The following is a 16,490-nucleotide window of genomic DNA, read 5'->3' on the forward strand; positions in this document are numbered from 1 at the left end:
CACTGTCCAGAGTCTGGTACTTCAGGAAGTGTTTCTGGTGGATACTGTGTGCATTCTGCTGCTGTGTTTTGGTTACTCTTTCCCTCAGGTCAGTTCTCTGCAGAATTTCTACTTGCCTGCAGTGAGAAGTGTTTAGATCTTATCCAGGGTATGGCAAGTTTTACCCCACTGTTCGCTGGGCCTGCTTGTTAAAAGAGGCCTGATCCTATTTCCACTGGAGCTGAAGCTCTCCTGTGGTCAGTAGCCTTGGTGCTTTGGCAGGGGTGGGGTGTGTGCTGGTCTTGTGGGGGAGGTGCCTGTTGCTCTGGCTCTCAGACTCACCCTAGTAAAGTAGCACCTGCAGAGTGCAGTGAGGTTAGGCTTGGTGTAAGTGGCTCAAGCTTCCACTGTGGGTGCTGTGGTGCTCAGTGAAGTCTGTCCCATGTTGATTGGTTAAAATGGCATCAGCCTTCTCCTTTGTCCCCACGGAGGGACACCTACTGCTGTCCAAGAAGCCCTCACAGAAGAGCAACAAGTCTCTCCTCATGTGTCCGAGGCATCTCTCAGATTCCTGCCTTTGCTTCTTTTAGGTCTGGGCCATCTGCTTGCCCGGCACCACTGTGTATGTGTGTTTGATCTCAGGCATACTGGCTGTTTTAAAACTCCAAACTTTCGGAACCCAGTGCAGTGTGGACCCATGCGGTCCTCTCGGGAGGGTCTAGCTGCACTGGGGCTTGTGCCATGTTGTCCCAGAAGGGCGGTCACTCCAGTGCACAGGAGCTTACAGTGTAAAGGGCAGCATGAGTTCAAGTTAGATGCCCCCAGAACCCCATTGGGCTTCTGGTAATGGATAGGACAGTGCAGTGGCACCTGCTGGCTCTTTTGTCCCAAAAGGCAAAGCCACTTCTCCTAGATGCACTATAAGAAGGGAGAAAATTTCTCCCAGTATATTCTCAGACTGTACCATCTGTTCCCAGGCCTCTACCCCCCTCCTCCACAGGATCACCTTTACACCCACCAGGCTCTACAGCCATAGCCTACAACTCAAAAACTCCAGGGTTTAAGCTGTATGGGTTGTAAACACTCAACACAATCAGTCCCCTAGTTTCTCCAGTCAGTGGATTTGGGGATGAGTTTTCCTTGTGTGAGGCCCTGTGCTTTGCTCGCTGTCTCAGAAGTCTCTCTCTCTCTCCCTCCTCTCTCTCTGCAATCAAGGCTTCCTCCCCTCTGCAGCAGACACAGTCCTTTTCTTCCCTAGATCATATGTCCATACCTGCTACGCTCCACACTTTGGCCTCTTCTCTCCTTCCAGTTGTGCAGCTTGTTCTGTTGGTCCTCAGATTGATTTCTTGGGTGTTCAGAATGATCCAATATTTCTTTAGCTGTGTTGGAGGAACGAGGCAAGCATAGGGTTCTACTACTCTGCCACCTTAACTCCATTTCTGGAGGCTGAAGGTCTGAGATCAGGGTGCCAGCAGAGTCAGGTGAAGGCCCTCTTCTGAGTCAGACTTTGCTTATTGTCACCTGGTGGAAAAAAGTGATTCGACATCTCTTATTGCATATCTATAGCCAGAGATCATCTTAGAAAAACTGTGTTCACCATTTTCATTGAAAGTACTAAGTTTAATTTTAGCTGAATAATAAAAAAGTAAAACCAAAAAAATAAAATTTCTGTACATTGCCACAAAATATATCCATATCTAAAATCCTCTCTAAAGGTATTAAAATATGCAAAACTGAAATAGTGATATTTTTGATACTCATTACAACATTGGACAATCTATTAGAAAGGATGTATGAATAAACACAATTACAGACACTCCTACCCCCATGTTTTTCTTAGCTTTATTATTTTTAAACATCAGGGTTGCTAACACTTATGTTCTGTTTTGTAACCATTATCTCCATAGTTCTTTAACCTCAGTGCTGTTTTTTAATGCATTCAATGCTACCCAATAGACTCATTATAGACTCATTCACTTCATTTGTGAAGTCTATGTTGAATCACATGTAGATGATTCGCTTTTGTCCTATGATTATTTTTTTCCCCTTAGACTGAATCTTTAAAGTCTGTTTTTCTCTGAGCTCTTTTAGAATCATTCCTCTCTAATTTCTTTGAGACAATGAAGAATTCTTTCATTTTGAACTCTTTTTGTATTTCTTTGGGTAGTTCCTCTTGTAACAAAAGACCCTGGTCTGCCTCTTGCATGGGCTTCTTCCTTCCAGGTGAGTATTATGTCTGTGTCTCTGTGTTTGTGTATTTTATGCATAAATCCTCTGTGGGTTCCCTTCTGGGAAATAGGAGCTTTTATTTTATTTCATTTAAGATTTTTATCCATTTATTTGACAGAGAGAGAACACAAGTGGGGGCAGTGGGAGAGGGAGAAGCAGACTCCCCCTGAGCAGGGAGCCCCATGCGGGCCATCCGATCCCAGGATGCTAGGATCATGACCTGAGCCTGAGGCAGATGCTTAACGACTGAGCCACCCAGGTGCCTGAAATAGGAGTCTTTAAGCTTACAGACTACCTACCCATTGGTCAACAAGTACACCAAAGTCTGCAGCCTTCTCAGATGGGTGGTCTTTAAGTCCCTTGGGTCAAAATAATAGAGAATTTCCCTGACCTTGATTGGAAATATTCCCCATGATTTTTATCATGATTTTTATCATGAGGTCAGCCTAGTATCTTCTTGCATGGCATAGATTCTCACTGTGGTAATTTGGCAAGTGATCCTTCTCTGGACTTCAGCTACTTTATTCTCTCTGGTATCCAGGAATTAGATACTAAAATGACATCTTTTTCTTCCTCTGAATGCTGTAGGGAGATGAGGTACCAGCTCTAATGAGATAAGACAATCAGATATAATTGGATTGTTCTTAAGCCAATTAAGAGTAAGTGTGTAAGGATAATTAAAATGGGATTAAACACCCTGTGTGGCTACAAATTTAGCAATAAGTTCATCTGCTCTGTCTTTGTTCCAAAATTATGGAACATGTTATTGTTTAGTTGGACATCTTTGAAACAGATTTTCTTTTGGGTTTGTCATTAAAAATTATATGCCTCTCTGAATCTTCTTTTATCAATGATATTCTTAAAGATTTTGAACCATACTAAATAGTAATCTACAGCATAAGTACTGCTTTTCACATTGCTTACAATATATTTTTCAAAGTCTTACAATTTTCTTATTTCCCTAGCACTCCTCCTCAGTCAGAATAACTCTTGGTAAATGACCTCAGCTCCTTTATTTGAGATTATTTAGGCCATAAAGGAGAATTAAACAAATTTCTTTCCTATATTTCTCAACATTTCTGTCTCTAGGTTTTGCCTTTGCCTCCACTGCTGAGAAAAGAAGCTTCTCCCTAATTCTTCTCCCCTTATTTTTTTTTTTTTTTTTTTTAGTTAGGAAATACTTTAAACATATAGAAAAATACAGATACTAATAAAGCAAGACACCTGTGTTCCTATCTCCTTGACCAAACAAATGTTAGAGTTTGTCAGATTTGCTTTAGATTTTTTTTTTAATGATACGAGTTTTGTACTTTTTTTGTCATATTGGTTGGTGATTTTTTTTCTATTTTTTCTTTTTCTTTCTTTGTTTTTTGTTATGTTCCGTTAACCAAGGTATAGAGTACTTCATTAAGTTTTGATGTAGTGTTGAGTGATTCATTAGTTCACCCAGTGCTCATCACCACACATGCCCTCCTCAATTCCTATCACCCATTTACACCGTCCCCCACTTACTTTCAAAAAAACCCTGTTTGTTTCCTGGAATCCAGAGTCACTCGTGGTTTGTCTCCCTCTCTGATTTCTTCCCATTCAGTTTTCCCTCCCTTCCCCTGTGGTCTTCTGCACTGTTCCATATATGAGTGAAAAGATATAATAATTCTTTCTCTGCTTGACTTCTTTCACTTAGCACAATCCTCTCCAGTTCCATCCATGCGGATGTAAATGCTGGGTATTCATCCTTTCTAATGGCTGAGTAACCCTATTCCATTGTGTGTATGGACCACGTCTTTATCCATTCATCTGTTGAAGGACATCTTGGCTCCTTCCAGTTTGGCTGTTGTGGACATTGCTTCTATGAACATTGGGGTGGATCTGCCCCTTCTTTTCACTGTGTCTGTGTCTTTGGGATAAATACCTAGTAGTGCAATTGCTAGGTTGTAAGGTAGCTTTATTTTTAATGTCTTGAGAAGTCTACAAAACTAAGAAGCAACCCATGGAATGGGAGAAGATAATTTTTTTTCCTCTTATACTGTTCTTGTTTGTCCTTATTTTGAGATAAAGGTATATTAACTTGAAAAAGTGAATCGGAAATATTTCTTTATAAACCTATTCTCTAGAATATGTACAAAATGGGAGAGTTCCTTAACAAACTGGTAAAACTCATTGTTAGGGCAACTTATATATTCTGTATGTATGTGAAGTGGGGAAGATTCCTGTTTATCCATTTTTTTAAGTTTCTGCAAATTTATTCAGGTTTCCTATTTTAAATTAAATTTGAATATTTATAAACCTGAAAATAGTTGGTCTTCAAAGATATGGATAAAATCATAGTATTTTATTATGCCACTTAAAATCCATTTTTCATTATGTGCCATGTATACTATATCTAGAATTATGTCCCTACCTTTCATTCCTCTATATTTATACCAAGTCTTACCAGAGGTATATCTATTTCATTAGTCTAATACAAAAAAAACAAACAAACAAAAACCCCTTTTTTTGGTGTTGATGGTCTTCATTGTCCTTTTCTATTTCATGAATGTATGCTCTTATTTTTATAATCCTTCCTCCTTTCCCAAATTTTTCTTATTTATTAACTTCTTGATTCATACACTAATCCTTGAATTTTCAGTATTTTTTCCTACTGTGTAATGGATATACTTTATCTTTTATACTGAGTTGCATTTCACAAATTTTGGCATTGTCATTTAGAATCCAAATATTTTCTAATTTCTATTAAATTTTCTTCTCTTTAGCTTATGAAATACTTAGAAATGTGCTTTTGAGTGTCTAAATATACAACAGATGTGGGAGGATTGGAGAGTTGCTGTGTTTGTGTTATTGCTACCTAATTAGATGAAATTTAATACTGTTCATCATTATTTGTAGAGACTTGCTGGTCAGTTCTTGTGTGTTTTACTGTTCCTTGAGTGATGACAAACATTGCTTTTTAACAGCTCAGTGCAGTCCCTTATGTTTAATTCATTGGTTCAACAATGATTATTGAGTTGTTAAAATTCTCTTATTAAGACAAGTTTTTTGTCTGGTGTCTCAGTTTCTGGTAGAAGATGTTAAGACTTACCACTAGCATCATGTAATGGCACTTTCCCTTTTAAGTTCTCTCAGTTTCAAGTTTTTGAATGATATGCTGCTTAAAGGATTGCAGATTTAAGGTCATTTTATCTTCTTAGTGAATTCATCCTTTTATGATCTTTATCATCCCCAACAAGGTTTTCTACCTTTGTTTATGTTGTCTGATGTTAATATTGTTATATTATTTTGTTGTTTTGAGTCTCAGCCTACTACATGTTTATTTCATTTTCATCCATTCCTTATGATTTTTAAGTTTATTTCTTGTAAGCAGCATGTGGCTGGATTGTATTCCTTTTTAAATCTAGTATGAAAACCCATTTATTTTTATTTTTTTGACTTAATTTTTAATTTTTCCCCCTGCTTTTATTCCTTCCATTTGATGCATTGAGATTTCCATCCATGCACTTATTTGGAAATATCACTCTTTCTTGTTGCTTCTAATGGTCACCTGTAGAGCTTTAACCAAGCAAAGAACTAGTCTAAATCTCTCCTTCCCAAATGAGACCGGGCTTTGTGTAGCACTCTCCTTTCAGTCAGCTGTCCCATCTTACATGCATTATTTTCCATTTTATTTCCTCTTTATTTCTTTTATTTAACTTTCACTAGTCTTAGTATTATCCTTCAAAGCTAATATTTACTTGGACACGCTCTGATCTATTAGTCTCTTAGTTGACCATGGCTTCTGTAATCCATTTATTTCTTCTTTGATTTAATTTCTTCATTTGTTGTGAACAGCCACTAATGATTATTTTAGCAAGATTCTCTATTGAGTTTCCTTTTTTTTTTTTTTTTTAAGATTCTTTATTCATTTGAGAGAGAGACAGAGGACAAGCAGAGGGGAGAGAGAGAATCTCAAGCAGACTCCCTATTGATTGTGGAGCCTGACTAGGGCTCATTCTCAAGACCCTGAGATCATGACCAGAGCTGAAATCAAGCTTGACTGAGCCACCTCGGTTCCCCAATCCTGAAAATGTTCCTATATCATTGCCATCATCTAGATTGATGCTTATATTCTCTTGATCCTTTGAAGATATTCTACTGCTATCTATCATTCATTGATAAAATTTCTGTGTCTTATTATCATCCCTCTGGATATAATCTGTTTTTCTAAAAAGTTGTTGTAAGATACTCTTTTTGTTTTTGATGCTTTATAATTTCAACACATCCGTTGAAAGTGGGTATTTGTCCTTCTTGAGATTTGGTATATTGTGTTATCCAAGAACTCATAATTTTTTCAGTTCTAAAAATATGAGCCATTAGCTCTTCAAATACTGCTTGCCCTCCATTTGCTGTTTTGAATCTCCCATCGATGTTCATTCTGACTGCTTATGCCATTCCCCATATTTCTTCACTATCCTATTTGGACCTATCATTTTTTATGCTGCATTCTAGATATTTTCATCAACTCTGTGTTTTAGTTAATAATTCTTTTCTCTTCTGTGTCCATTACTTTTTTTTGGTTTAAAAACTAAATTTTCATTTCTAGGTGTTCTGTCTGGTTCTGTTTCAGAGCTGCTCATTCTTTCATCATAGTTCCCTGTTTACTAATAATGACTTTTATTCTGTCTTTTGTCACTAATTATTTAGAACAAGAGTTGGCAATTTTTTTTTTTTTTTTTTTTTTTTTTTTTTTTTGCCAAGGGCTGAATAGTAAATATAGGTCATGCAATTTCTGGCATAACTATTCAACCCTGTATTGTAGTGCAGAGGCACACCTAGGCAGTTGCTAAACAACTGGGCATTTACTATGTTCCAGTAAAACTTTATTTACCAGAACAGAATTTGGATTGGATATAGCTCATGGGCCATTATTTGCTAACCCTTGATTTAAAATATACTCTATTAAAACAGCTCACATTCAAGGTGTTCTCTTAACTCAAGTAACTGAAAGTAATTCTTCTCTTTGATGCCTCAATTGGCTGTTTGTTAGAGTGGATTATCTTCTTGTATGTCTTAATTTTGAGTTGTCAGAGCCTTCTGTTGAAGCTCAGTGTACCTTGAGTTGTAGAATTATTCTTCGAAGTTTGTTGGTATTTTAGACCTTGAAACTAATATTTTTATAAAGGACTGCTTTTTAAATTATTACTCTCAAAATACCCCGAGTAGGAATCTTTTGAACTAATCCAGTGCGTAGTGGTCAGCCTGATATATGGGAAATCACACAACTCTGAGCTAGCTATCAATGCCTCTGTTAAAATTAACAGAACTCTTAGTATTATTATTATTGATCTATGGTCTTATAGAGTCCATAAAAAATTGTAGTTGTTAGCATTTATGCTCCCAAAGTTTTTAAAATTCTGCTTAATTGGAAGACCATAATTAAAATACTTCTTTGTCTTGACATGATGCTACTTTGACTAAAATATATAGATGGTATTGAGTGAAGTATACATTATGAAAATAAAATACAAGTAAGACAGGATAAAACCGCAAAGGAGCTTTGGAGAGTTCTTTCTGAAATGTCACTTTTAAAAGTGACCGCATTAGATGTATTATTGAATATGTTCAATATGTAGATATATGTGTACGTACATGTGCATGTTTTCCCCAATCTGCAGTGAATTAATGCTCTTGCTTGTTTATCACAGGACACTTGAAATGGACCAAAGCTGAGGACATTGACATAGAAACCCCAGGATCTATTCTTGTCAACACTAACTTGAGGGCATTAATAAATAAACATACATTTGCTTCCTTACCTCAGCATTTTCAACAATACCTCCTGCTTTTGCTCCCAGAAGTGGATAGGCAGGTAAGTGGGAGTTTTAAGACATTTGATATTAGTCACAAGGTATATTATCATGAAGTGGCAGTTCCGTTATCAAAGATGACAGATACATATGTGGACCATTTCTATAACAGTATAGTCTATTTATAATATATAGACTGTGGTGTGTTTAATTTGCCAAAACAGAACCATTTTTATTATCAGTAGAGAGCCAATTCAAATTTTAAAAAATAGCACACTGCTGCGGAGTGAAAACAACAGACCTTTCCACATTGGAAAGGGAAAACAAAGAAATCAAACATTCCATTATCAAATAAATCTTTGAAGTAGCTGCTCCTTTGCCTGGAGGGAATATTGAAGTGCAGCAATAAAAAGCCAGGGTTTCTAAGAAATTATGTAAATGTTTTTATTCTCAACTCTTTCCAAAAAGCATTTAAAATTTATGTTTGCAGTTGCCTTCCGAGACTCTATCATCGTGAATATGATTGCCTATAAATAATCACCTTTTATCTTTTTTTTTCAGTATAACTGGAAATGCTTTAAGTTTATTTTTGTATTTTGAAAAGCCTCTAAAATAAGGAAATACAAATATAGACTCATAATAGCAGGCATCAATCATCCTCTAAAGCTGTTTCCTTAGAAAAGGAAAAAATATTTCATCACATAAACTTTTATTAAATTTCACAAAAGTTATTAAACGGCAACTAGGAAAAATTTCCTTGTGATTCTTATTTCAATAAATTTTGACCCTGTATATAGTTTCCAGTTGATGGACATAATGTGTATGTGTTTATGTATTTGCATTTCAAAGTGAGAGGTACATCCGTATACTGAAATGAGCGAGATTGATTCAATATTTCCATATGACTTTGAATAAATTTTCTTAGCTTTTTATTTGATTCCATTTTCTACTAACTTAGCTGCCTTCTTTCGTATATATTTAAAGTGTGATGAGCTGTGGTTTTCTACCACTCATATGTATCTCTTTGGTGGGGATTATTGTTCACATTTAGGAAAAGATTATTTTGATTTGGGGCACATTTCTGCTTGCGAGTTTGCCTTCATTCCATGAAAATTTGCTTAATGTTTACTATGAATATGCTATGTTTTAGGTACTTTGGAGTAATGGAAAGACAGTAAGTGCCTTTTAAGTATTTATTGATGATTAAGTATGCTTTAGTTGGATACATAAGTTATATTCATGAATAATCAAAATGTGAGGTAGAAGCAGTTAAGACTAGAGGGAAAAGCACAAGGTATACTGAGCTTTCATATGCAGAAGGGAAAAATCGGAGACAAATTAAGGTCCTTGCATTGGGCCTTGAGATGTAGGCAGGATTTGAATAAAATAGATGGAAATCTATCAAGTGAAAAGTTCAAAGATACAAAATCAAGAGCTATTTTCGTGGGAGTCTGGATTGTAGGAAGAGCAGTGCAAAAGAATCTGGACAGACAAATTGGAATTCAATTTTGGAAGTTTCCTTGTATGAGGCTAAGGAGTCTGAACAGTGTTCTCCCTGTGTTTGCAAAGCCACTGAGGGCTTTTGAGCACAGCTGTAATAGAGTAAGATTGTTGCTTTTTAAGAAAATTATTCTGGCAGTATTGAAAGGGAATGTAGAGATGGGAAGCATAAAAGTGGGAAGGGTTCTTAGGAAGCAATTTTAGTTGTTCCAAAAAGGCAAAATGAGGGCTCGAATTTGGAGAATAGTGTTGAAATTAAAGAGGAGGAAGATAATGTGATCATCACCATCATTATCGAGTGGTAGCACTTTTACATTTTGTCAAATAGTACTTGAACAAGGTGTAGGGAGAAGCCACTCATCTCTCAGGTTTTACATTTGTGTAGCAGAGAACTGAGTTTGGAAGTTAAGAAAAACTTTTTTTAGGGGGGATTGGTCAAAGAGACTGATTTATTAGCTCTAGAACCATTTCCTTCATCTCCGCACACGAGTGGTTCCTCTTGTTTACAGGTCTGTCCGCAGCTCCTGGAATAAGGTTTGGCACACCGAATAAATCTTTTGGAATGAAGAAATGACAGACTGCCCTAGGTTTAGCCAGATATTTCGGTAAGGCCAGGCGAGAAGGCCAGAAGGCCAGGCGAAGCCTAGTGTTTTTTTCAACCTGTAGCAATTTCTGTTCATTCCTTCCAGTCAGCATGAGAAGTGTAAATGAATAAGGCACAGTAGCTGTCCTCATAACAAGCAGTCCACCAGCAGATTACTCAGGCAGTAGTTAGGGAGCGTGCGCTGTGTACTCTATACACTTTGCTAAATACAGAAAATGAAAGGGGAGAAAGACCACCTCACGCTGATCTACAGTACACTACGCTCATTACTAGGTTAAGAAGTCTAATAACTGGGCAAACCAAATTAGTGTAAGACCAGGAAGAGCAACACAAATGTCAAAGTAGACTTGTAAAGAAAGTCTTCTGTAGGTACAGAGGATGAAGATATTTTAATCAGAAACTAGTATTGGAGAAGATTTTATAGGTGGAAAGGATACCTCAGTTGAGCCTTGAAGGACTAGTAAGGGTTTTGCAAGTAGAGCCAGTGGAAAATGAATTCTGTAGAGGGAGAGCATGTCATTTATAAAGATCTGCTGCTTGTGTGTTCCAGAAAATTTAGTAGTTCTGTATGACTGGCTCCTCCTATGGGGGGAAAGCGGGGAGCTCCTCTGCTGACAGGGAGTGGGTTTACAACTTTGGTGACCTGCTTGCAGGTTAAGCTCTTTGAACTTTTTCTGAAACCAGTGGATGCCATCATAGAGTTTTTCAAATGAGAAATGACCTGCTTACAATAATGTAAACAGATATTTTTATGCCTGGACATAGGGGAAGGAAAAAGGATAAATGAAGTGCACTCCATATTTTCTCCTAGGAGCTAGTAACCCTGTGAATGATGGATTGGACAGGCAGAAAGATAAGACACAGGGAAACTGGGTAAGAGACAATTGCAGTAGTTGAGATATGAGATAACATACGACCTTGGGCATTGGCCTTGGAAATGAGAAGAAAGGACTGAATTCCAGACATAGTTTTCAACCTACTTGAGTAGGAATAAATGACAGATTGCCTGTGGGATAGGGTTGTAAAGGGTCTAGAAGGCAACTGGATATTTTATCTAGGGTGACTTGGGAGAACTGAAGGGCTCTATGGGCCTGTCAACCATTTGATACCAGGAAACGTAGAGCTCGGCCTCTGCATGCTTTGCTGGAGGTGAGCTGACGCACCCTCTCTCCTGTCAGGAAGGGGCAGGAGACTTGATGCAGCAAGCTCCTCAAACTGCTGCTGTTTCAGTACAGCTTAGAAATATCCATGGGGTTGAATACCACCACTTTCTGGGCCAGAATGACTGGAAAAGGCATGCAAATGTGAAGCTAGTTACATGGATTTATTTGAACAGTGGAAAGTACTATAATTCTAAGAGATACCTCAGAATTTCACTTGTGAAAGCTTATCTTTATGTATCGGTACAGAATGTGAAAGTCCCGGGTTTCTTGTTTCCTTCCTTTGACTCCCCCGGTTGCTGCCAGATTCCCCCCCTGAAGCAGTCCCTACCAGCCTCTGTCTGACTCTAGACCATTGAAAGCTGGGGATCATTCAGTAGTTACATCTTCAAATATGGAAGCTAGGTTTCCCTTTTATCTTATCAGTGCCAGTTGTCATTCTGCCAACCTGTCTGGTGTTTTGTTTTTCTATATTTCTACTTTTCTGTCTTTCATAAAGGCCTGCTTATCTTACATTTCATATACATTATCTTTTGGTTGTTTTATGACATTTTCACAACTAGCTTTATATGTATTTTTACTCTCCTTTACACATTATACTGCAAATAGCAGAAATAAAACTCAAACTGCTTTAAATATAAAGGGATTTATTGGCTTAGGTAATTGGAAGATAGAAGTTAGAGTGGGCCCTGGTTGGTCCTGAGATTTACTTATTGTCAGGAACCCCTTCCATTATTATTTATGAATTAATTTTAAAAATTGCCTTTCTTCTTGTTGGCACTATTCTAATCCCCCCCTTTTTTGTTGTTTTTTGTTTTTTGTTTTTTTTTTCTAATTCCCTTTTGTGATAGGATGGCTACCTGAATCAAAAAATGGGTACTTGCTTCTTGGTTCACATTCATGGGGAAAATGCTTCTATCCTAGTATTTCAAGGAAAAGGTCTCAATTCACACTACTGGTACTACTAAGATCACACAACCACTTCTTAAAAAATGCCTCTAGCTAAGGAAATGGAATATGCAAATTGTTTAGAGCCACTAGCCCTACCCTTGAACCTCAGTGTGCTCACCATCTCAAGTAAAAGGGCGCACTGTGATAGAGGTCAGGGCTACTTTAGAAATCTGGTTTTTAGGAAGTTACATTAGAGGATACACAACTGGGGTGGGGGAGAACCTTGGCAGTCCACTAACAGTGCCCACTCCAGGGGGTAGGTATTGAGTTTGGCTTTAGCAGGTTGGATTGAGATGCTTCTACTGTATAAAATGTTGAGAAGTAATTATACAGGTTTCAAAACTGAAGGAGATGGAGTTAGTTTATAAAATCTACATAGATAATGGTGTCAGCTATGGGTTTTGGTGAGGCTACCAGATACAGTCATCCCAGAGGAATACGTGTATTTATGAAAGGGTGTGGATGAGCAAGAGTATGGGAAGGAGCCAGGGAATAGACAGGAAGTAGCAAATACTTCAGAGATCGTCAAGTGCAGGTTGTAGACTGCCAGCAGTGCCAGATGGACGGTAGGAGGTCAGTGGGGAGTAGGTGGGATATCTTTCCTTTGCCTTTCTAGATCTACCTTTCAGCCTTCTTCACTCTGCTTTGCTGTGGGAGGCTAAACCACGTATGGACTAATGCACCAGGGGGACATATGCCTTCTGTATTTTTTTTTTTAATTTTTAAATAACCAGACGCTTTTAGAAATTTGAAGATACATTAGAGAATTAGTTTCCAGCCTGGTAATCCTTCCAGGACCCCCCTTCCTCCAATATATTATGACTCTAATATATTTGCACCTGGCACCTATTCATTGGCACATAATTTTTATTTGTCCCAATACTGCTGATGTTTACTTGATCATTTTGATTAAAATGTTCTGCAGTACAAAGTTACTTCTTCCCTCATCTTTAAATAGTATTTGGTGAGGAGTTTCTTTTAAATGATATAAATATCCTTCGTCTTCAGACCTTCAGTTTATTCATTTATTTGTATCTGTACAGGTTCATTGTTTTTCATGTCTTCACTAGATTACTATGCTCGAATTGCCCCACAGTTGAGAGCCTGTCCAAGCTGGCTTCTGTATCTTCTGAGGTCTCCATTGCCTTCAGATCACTTCATTATTTTGAAGCACACCACATTGTCCCAGTTTCTTCTTATACTTTTCTTGCCCAGGCTCTGGAACTAACCCTTTCTTCAAGGAGCCATGTTTCCCTTGAGTGGAGGATGGTACTTAGGAATCAGGAGCTCACAGCACGTGTACTCTGTAATGTGTGTGTGTGTGTGTGTGTGTGTGTGTGAGAGAGAGAGAGAGAGAAAGAGACTACCTCCTAACCTCTGTGTCAGGGAGACAAGGAACATGTTACAGAAGAAAGAGTGTAAGTCTTTCAAAATGTATAAACACAAATAATTTATATTGGCATTTATTTCTATATCTATGTCTCTATCTTGTAAACTAGGAATTTACCTCTAGTCCTAATCTAATACCCCATGATTTATTCTAGTTTTCTCTCTTTCCATAGCTGACACTGACAGAGAGAAACCCTGTTTTTTATTACACTTAACATGTCCAAATATTTGGTTAATCCCCTTATAGGTAGCCGCTCTTTCATACTGCCCCATGGATGGTCATCTTTACTACACTCAGGCCTGGACTCCGTGGCAAGCTACTTACCCACCCATCCTGCTCAGGCACTTTTCCCTTCCGGCTTGACCTCTGACACTACATATCAGGCCGCTCCTCTGGGTAGGCGGTGTTCTTCACCGTGCAATGGCTCTGCAGCTTCTCTCCGGGCTTCCCTCCGTGTGGATACTATCTCAGCCCGCTAGGCTCTGTGATTGCACTTTGGGCCGTCGTGCGTCCCTCTGCTCCTTTTCTGGCATAGGGGCCTATATTGTTTGGAAGCAGGAAGAGAAGGCCGGATGAGTTTTAATTGGGTTCGGCTCTAAGGAAGCCCCAACAGAGCTTTGGGCTAAAGAAGAGTGAGATTGAGAACCTCACCAGCCCTGTGGCTCAGCACGTGATGCATCCATCCACCAGCTCCTATCAGAAGGTCTTCTCCCTGTAGCTCTCTTCCTGTCCAAGTTCTGACAAACCCTTTCTCCTGGTGCCCTTCAGGTTCAATACTACTTCCCATTATTAGCTTTAGTTTCCTGAACTATCTTTGGTGGTTTGCTGCACCCTGACCATCCCTTTCTTTGTAAGTAGTCCCTTTAATCCACCCTCTTTAAATGCTGCTAACTTGAATGAGCCGTCTGTGCCTGCTGGGACTCCTGACTGACAGACTTTGTGAAGATGCAGAATAATACGGATGCAGGCGAATTCTAGTGGTGCAGGGAAGTGCTGGGTATATATTTCACTCATTCATCCAACCAGTGTTTCCTTAACACCTATTATGTGCCAGATAAGCACTGATAATACAAACACTGAGAGAGTAACAGTTCCAACCCAGAGAGAGGTGATGGTTCTTGAGGGGAGACAGAGATGTAAAAGCCTATCGTTACAGAACTAGGCCATGGCGGTGGTATACACGTTGTGCTATAGGAGCAATGAGGAGATAATCATATTTTGTAGGTAGGAGTTAGAGAATGCTTTGAAGAGAATGTGTCATCTAAACTTCATCTGTAAATATGGAGGAAGTTTACCAGGAAAAGGAGTGTGGTGGGCATTTCGAGTAGAGGAAACCGTATGTGCCAGTAATAACAGTGATGATATATAGTGCTAAGCCTCCTACATCAATTATCACTAATTCTTGCTGTAACTCTCTAAAGAGTTCATATTATTAACCCCTCTGTATATCTATGTGGATAAGGATCGGGGAGAAAGAAAGGATTTACCCAACTTCTTCCAAGTAAAAATGTAGGAGCCAAAATTTGAACACAGATTTGTCCGTCTCCAAGTTCATGCTCTTTGTTCTGCATGGCATCCCTTGCCCTCCAAACATGGGCAGAGAAGGACCTGCTCCCCATCAACATAAAAATTGAGATGGATGGCTACAGAGGAAGTAAACTGAGTTTAGAAGGGGGAGGTTGGTGCAAAGCTTTAAAAAAAAAAAAAGGCCTTTTGTGTCTGAGCAATGTAGAATCTATGAAGATTATGTTTGCAGTGTGACATTGTTAGATTTATATGTTAGAAAAGGATTCTTTTGAAGGAGTGAAGCGTGAAGTAGAGGAGAGAGATTCTCCCACTTGCCACCTTGCTTTGCTTTAGTCATTCTGTCTTCCTTCCTGCCCCTCAGACCTACACCTAACCTTCTATTCCTCATCCCTGTGCTTGCCGAGAGCGCTGCTAGAAAAGCTTCAGGGCGTCTTGCGGCAAGGTCCGCGTCTTCTCATCCCCGTGAGTGTCACCTCCTCACAAAGGCTTTTCTTGTTCTCCCTCCCACGTCCAGTAGCCTCTGCAGTTGTTCTCGGACTTACTTTTCTGTTTATTTCCCTCCCAGCACTCAATCATTGTCAATAATTACTTGCTTTTGGATTTGTTCATTTGTTTTCCCTCATGAGAACCCAGGACAGTGGCTTTGTGGCTTTCTTCTAGACCCTGTGCCTGGCATGTAGTAAGGGTTCAGTAAATGTTTTTTGAACGAATCAATGAATATAGGGTAGGAATCCACTTAGAAGCTAGTGTAACATGTCGGATAAACCCAAGAACATAGCCAAAACCATTAAAGAATGAAAAAGGCCTATTTTAGGGAACTCTGAGGTGCTTGTTGGAATGGTTCATTATGGGGTCCAGGCTTTAGGGAGAGAAGTTAGGGTTGGGGGCTGGAGTGAGTGGAGGTCTCAGGGAGAGGAAAACATGGCACCAAGGGAAGAAGGATATGTCGTTGAGTGAAACAGTATAGGGCCTCAAAATAACACACTTCAGGTGTAATCAGGTTTTGGTAAACACATAGGTCAAAGCTATCTTTTTGGCCACCACATGTTGGTTCAGAGATCAAACCCAAAGAAACTAAAGGGTGAGAGCAGCGTTAGTCAACACTAGGGAACAGGGAGAATTGTAGCTAGTTCTTCCTTCAGTTCCCAGGTACGAATATTGCCTGAATAAATTCAGTGCTTATGTTTGTAGCTGGACATGCCCTTGTGCGTAACTCTCTGCAAAATATGCCTGGATAATTTTTAGAAGTTCCTTGCATATATACATAGCAGATCCCTCCTTTCTTTAAGAATTTGTACTTCATAAACTGTATCTACATGGAACAATGCTGTGACCTTTTAAAATATACGTAGCAGTTGGCGGAATAA

The 16,490-nt window shown here is 38.8% G+C and overlaps 1 protein-coding gene across 5 annotated transcripts in view; it reads left to right on the forward strand.

The window, feature by feature from the left end:
- ASXL3 (ASXL transcriptional regulator 3) overlaps positions 1-16,490 on the forward strand; it is a 184,357-nt gene that overhangs the window by 108,511 nt on the left and 59,356 nt on the right. For all 5 annotated transcript variants that reach the window (XM_045065493.1, XM_013055998.2, XM_004752339.3 and 2 more), the window contains one exon: positions 7,890-8,053. In XM_045065493.1, the coding sequence (XP_044921428.1) occupies positions 7,890-8,053 (164 nt within the window). The remainder of the gene's footprint in view (positions 1-7,889; positions 8,054-16,490) is intronic.

The sequence above is a fragment of the Mustela putorius genome, unplaced genomic scaffold (assembly GCF_011764305.1).
Source record: "Mustela putorius furo isolate JIRA1106 unplaced genomic scaffold, ASM1176430v1.1 tig00003858_pilon_pilon_pilon, whole genome shotgun sequence".
In the NCBI taxonomy this organism is placed as follows: Eukaryota; Metazoa; Chordata; class Mammalia; order Carnivora; family Mustelidae; genus Mustela; species Mustela putorius.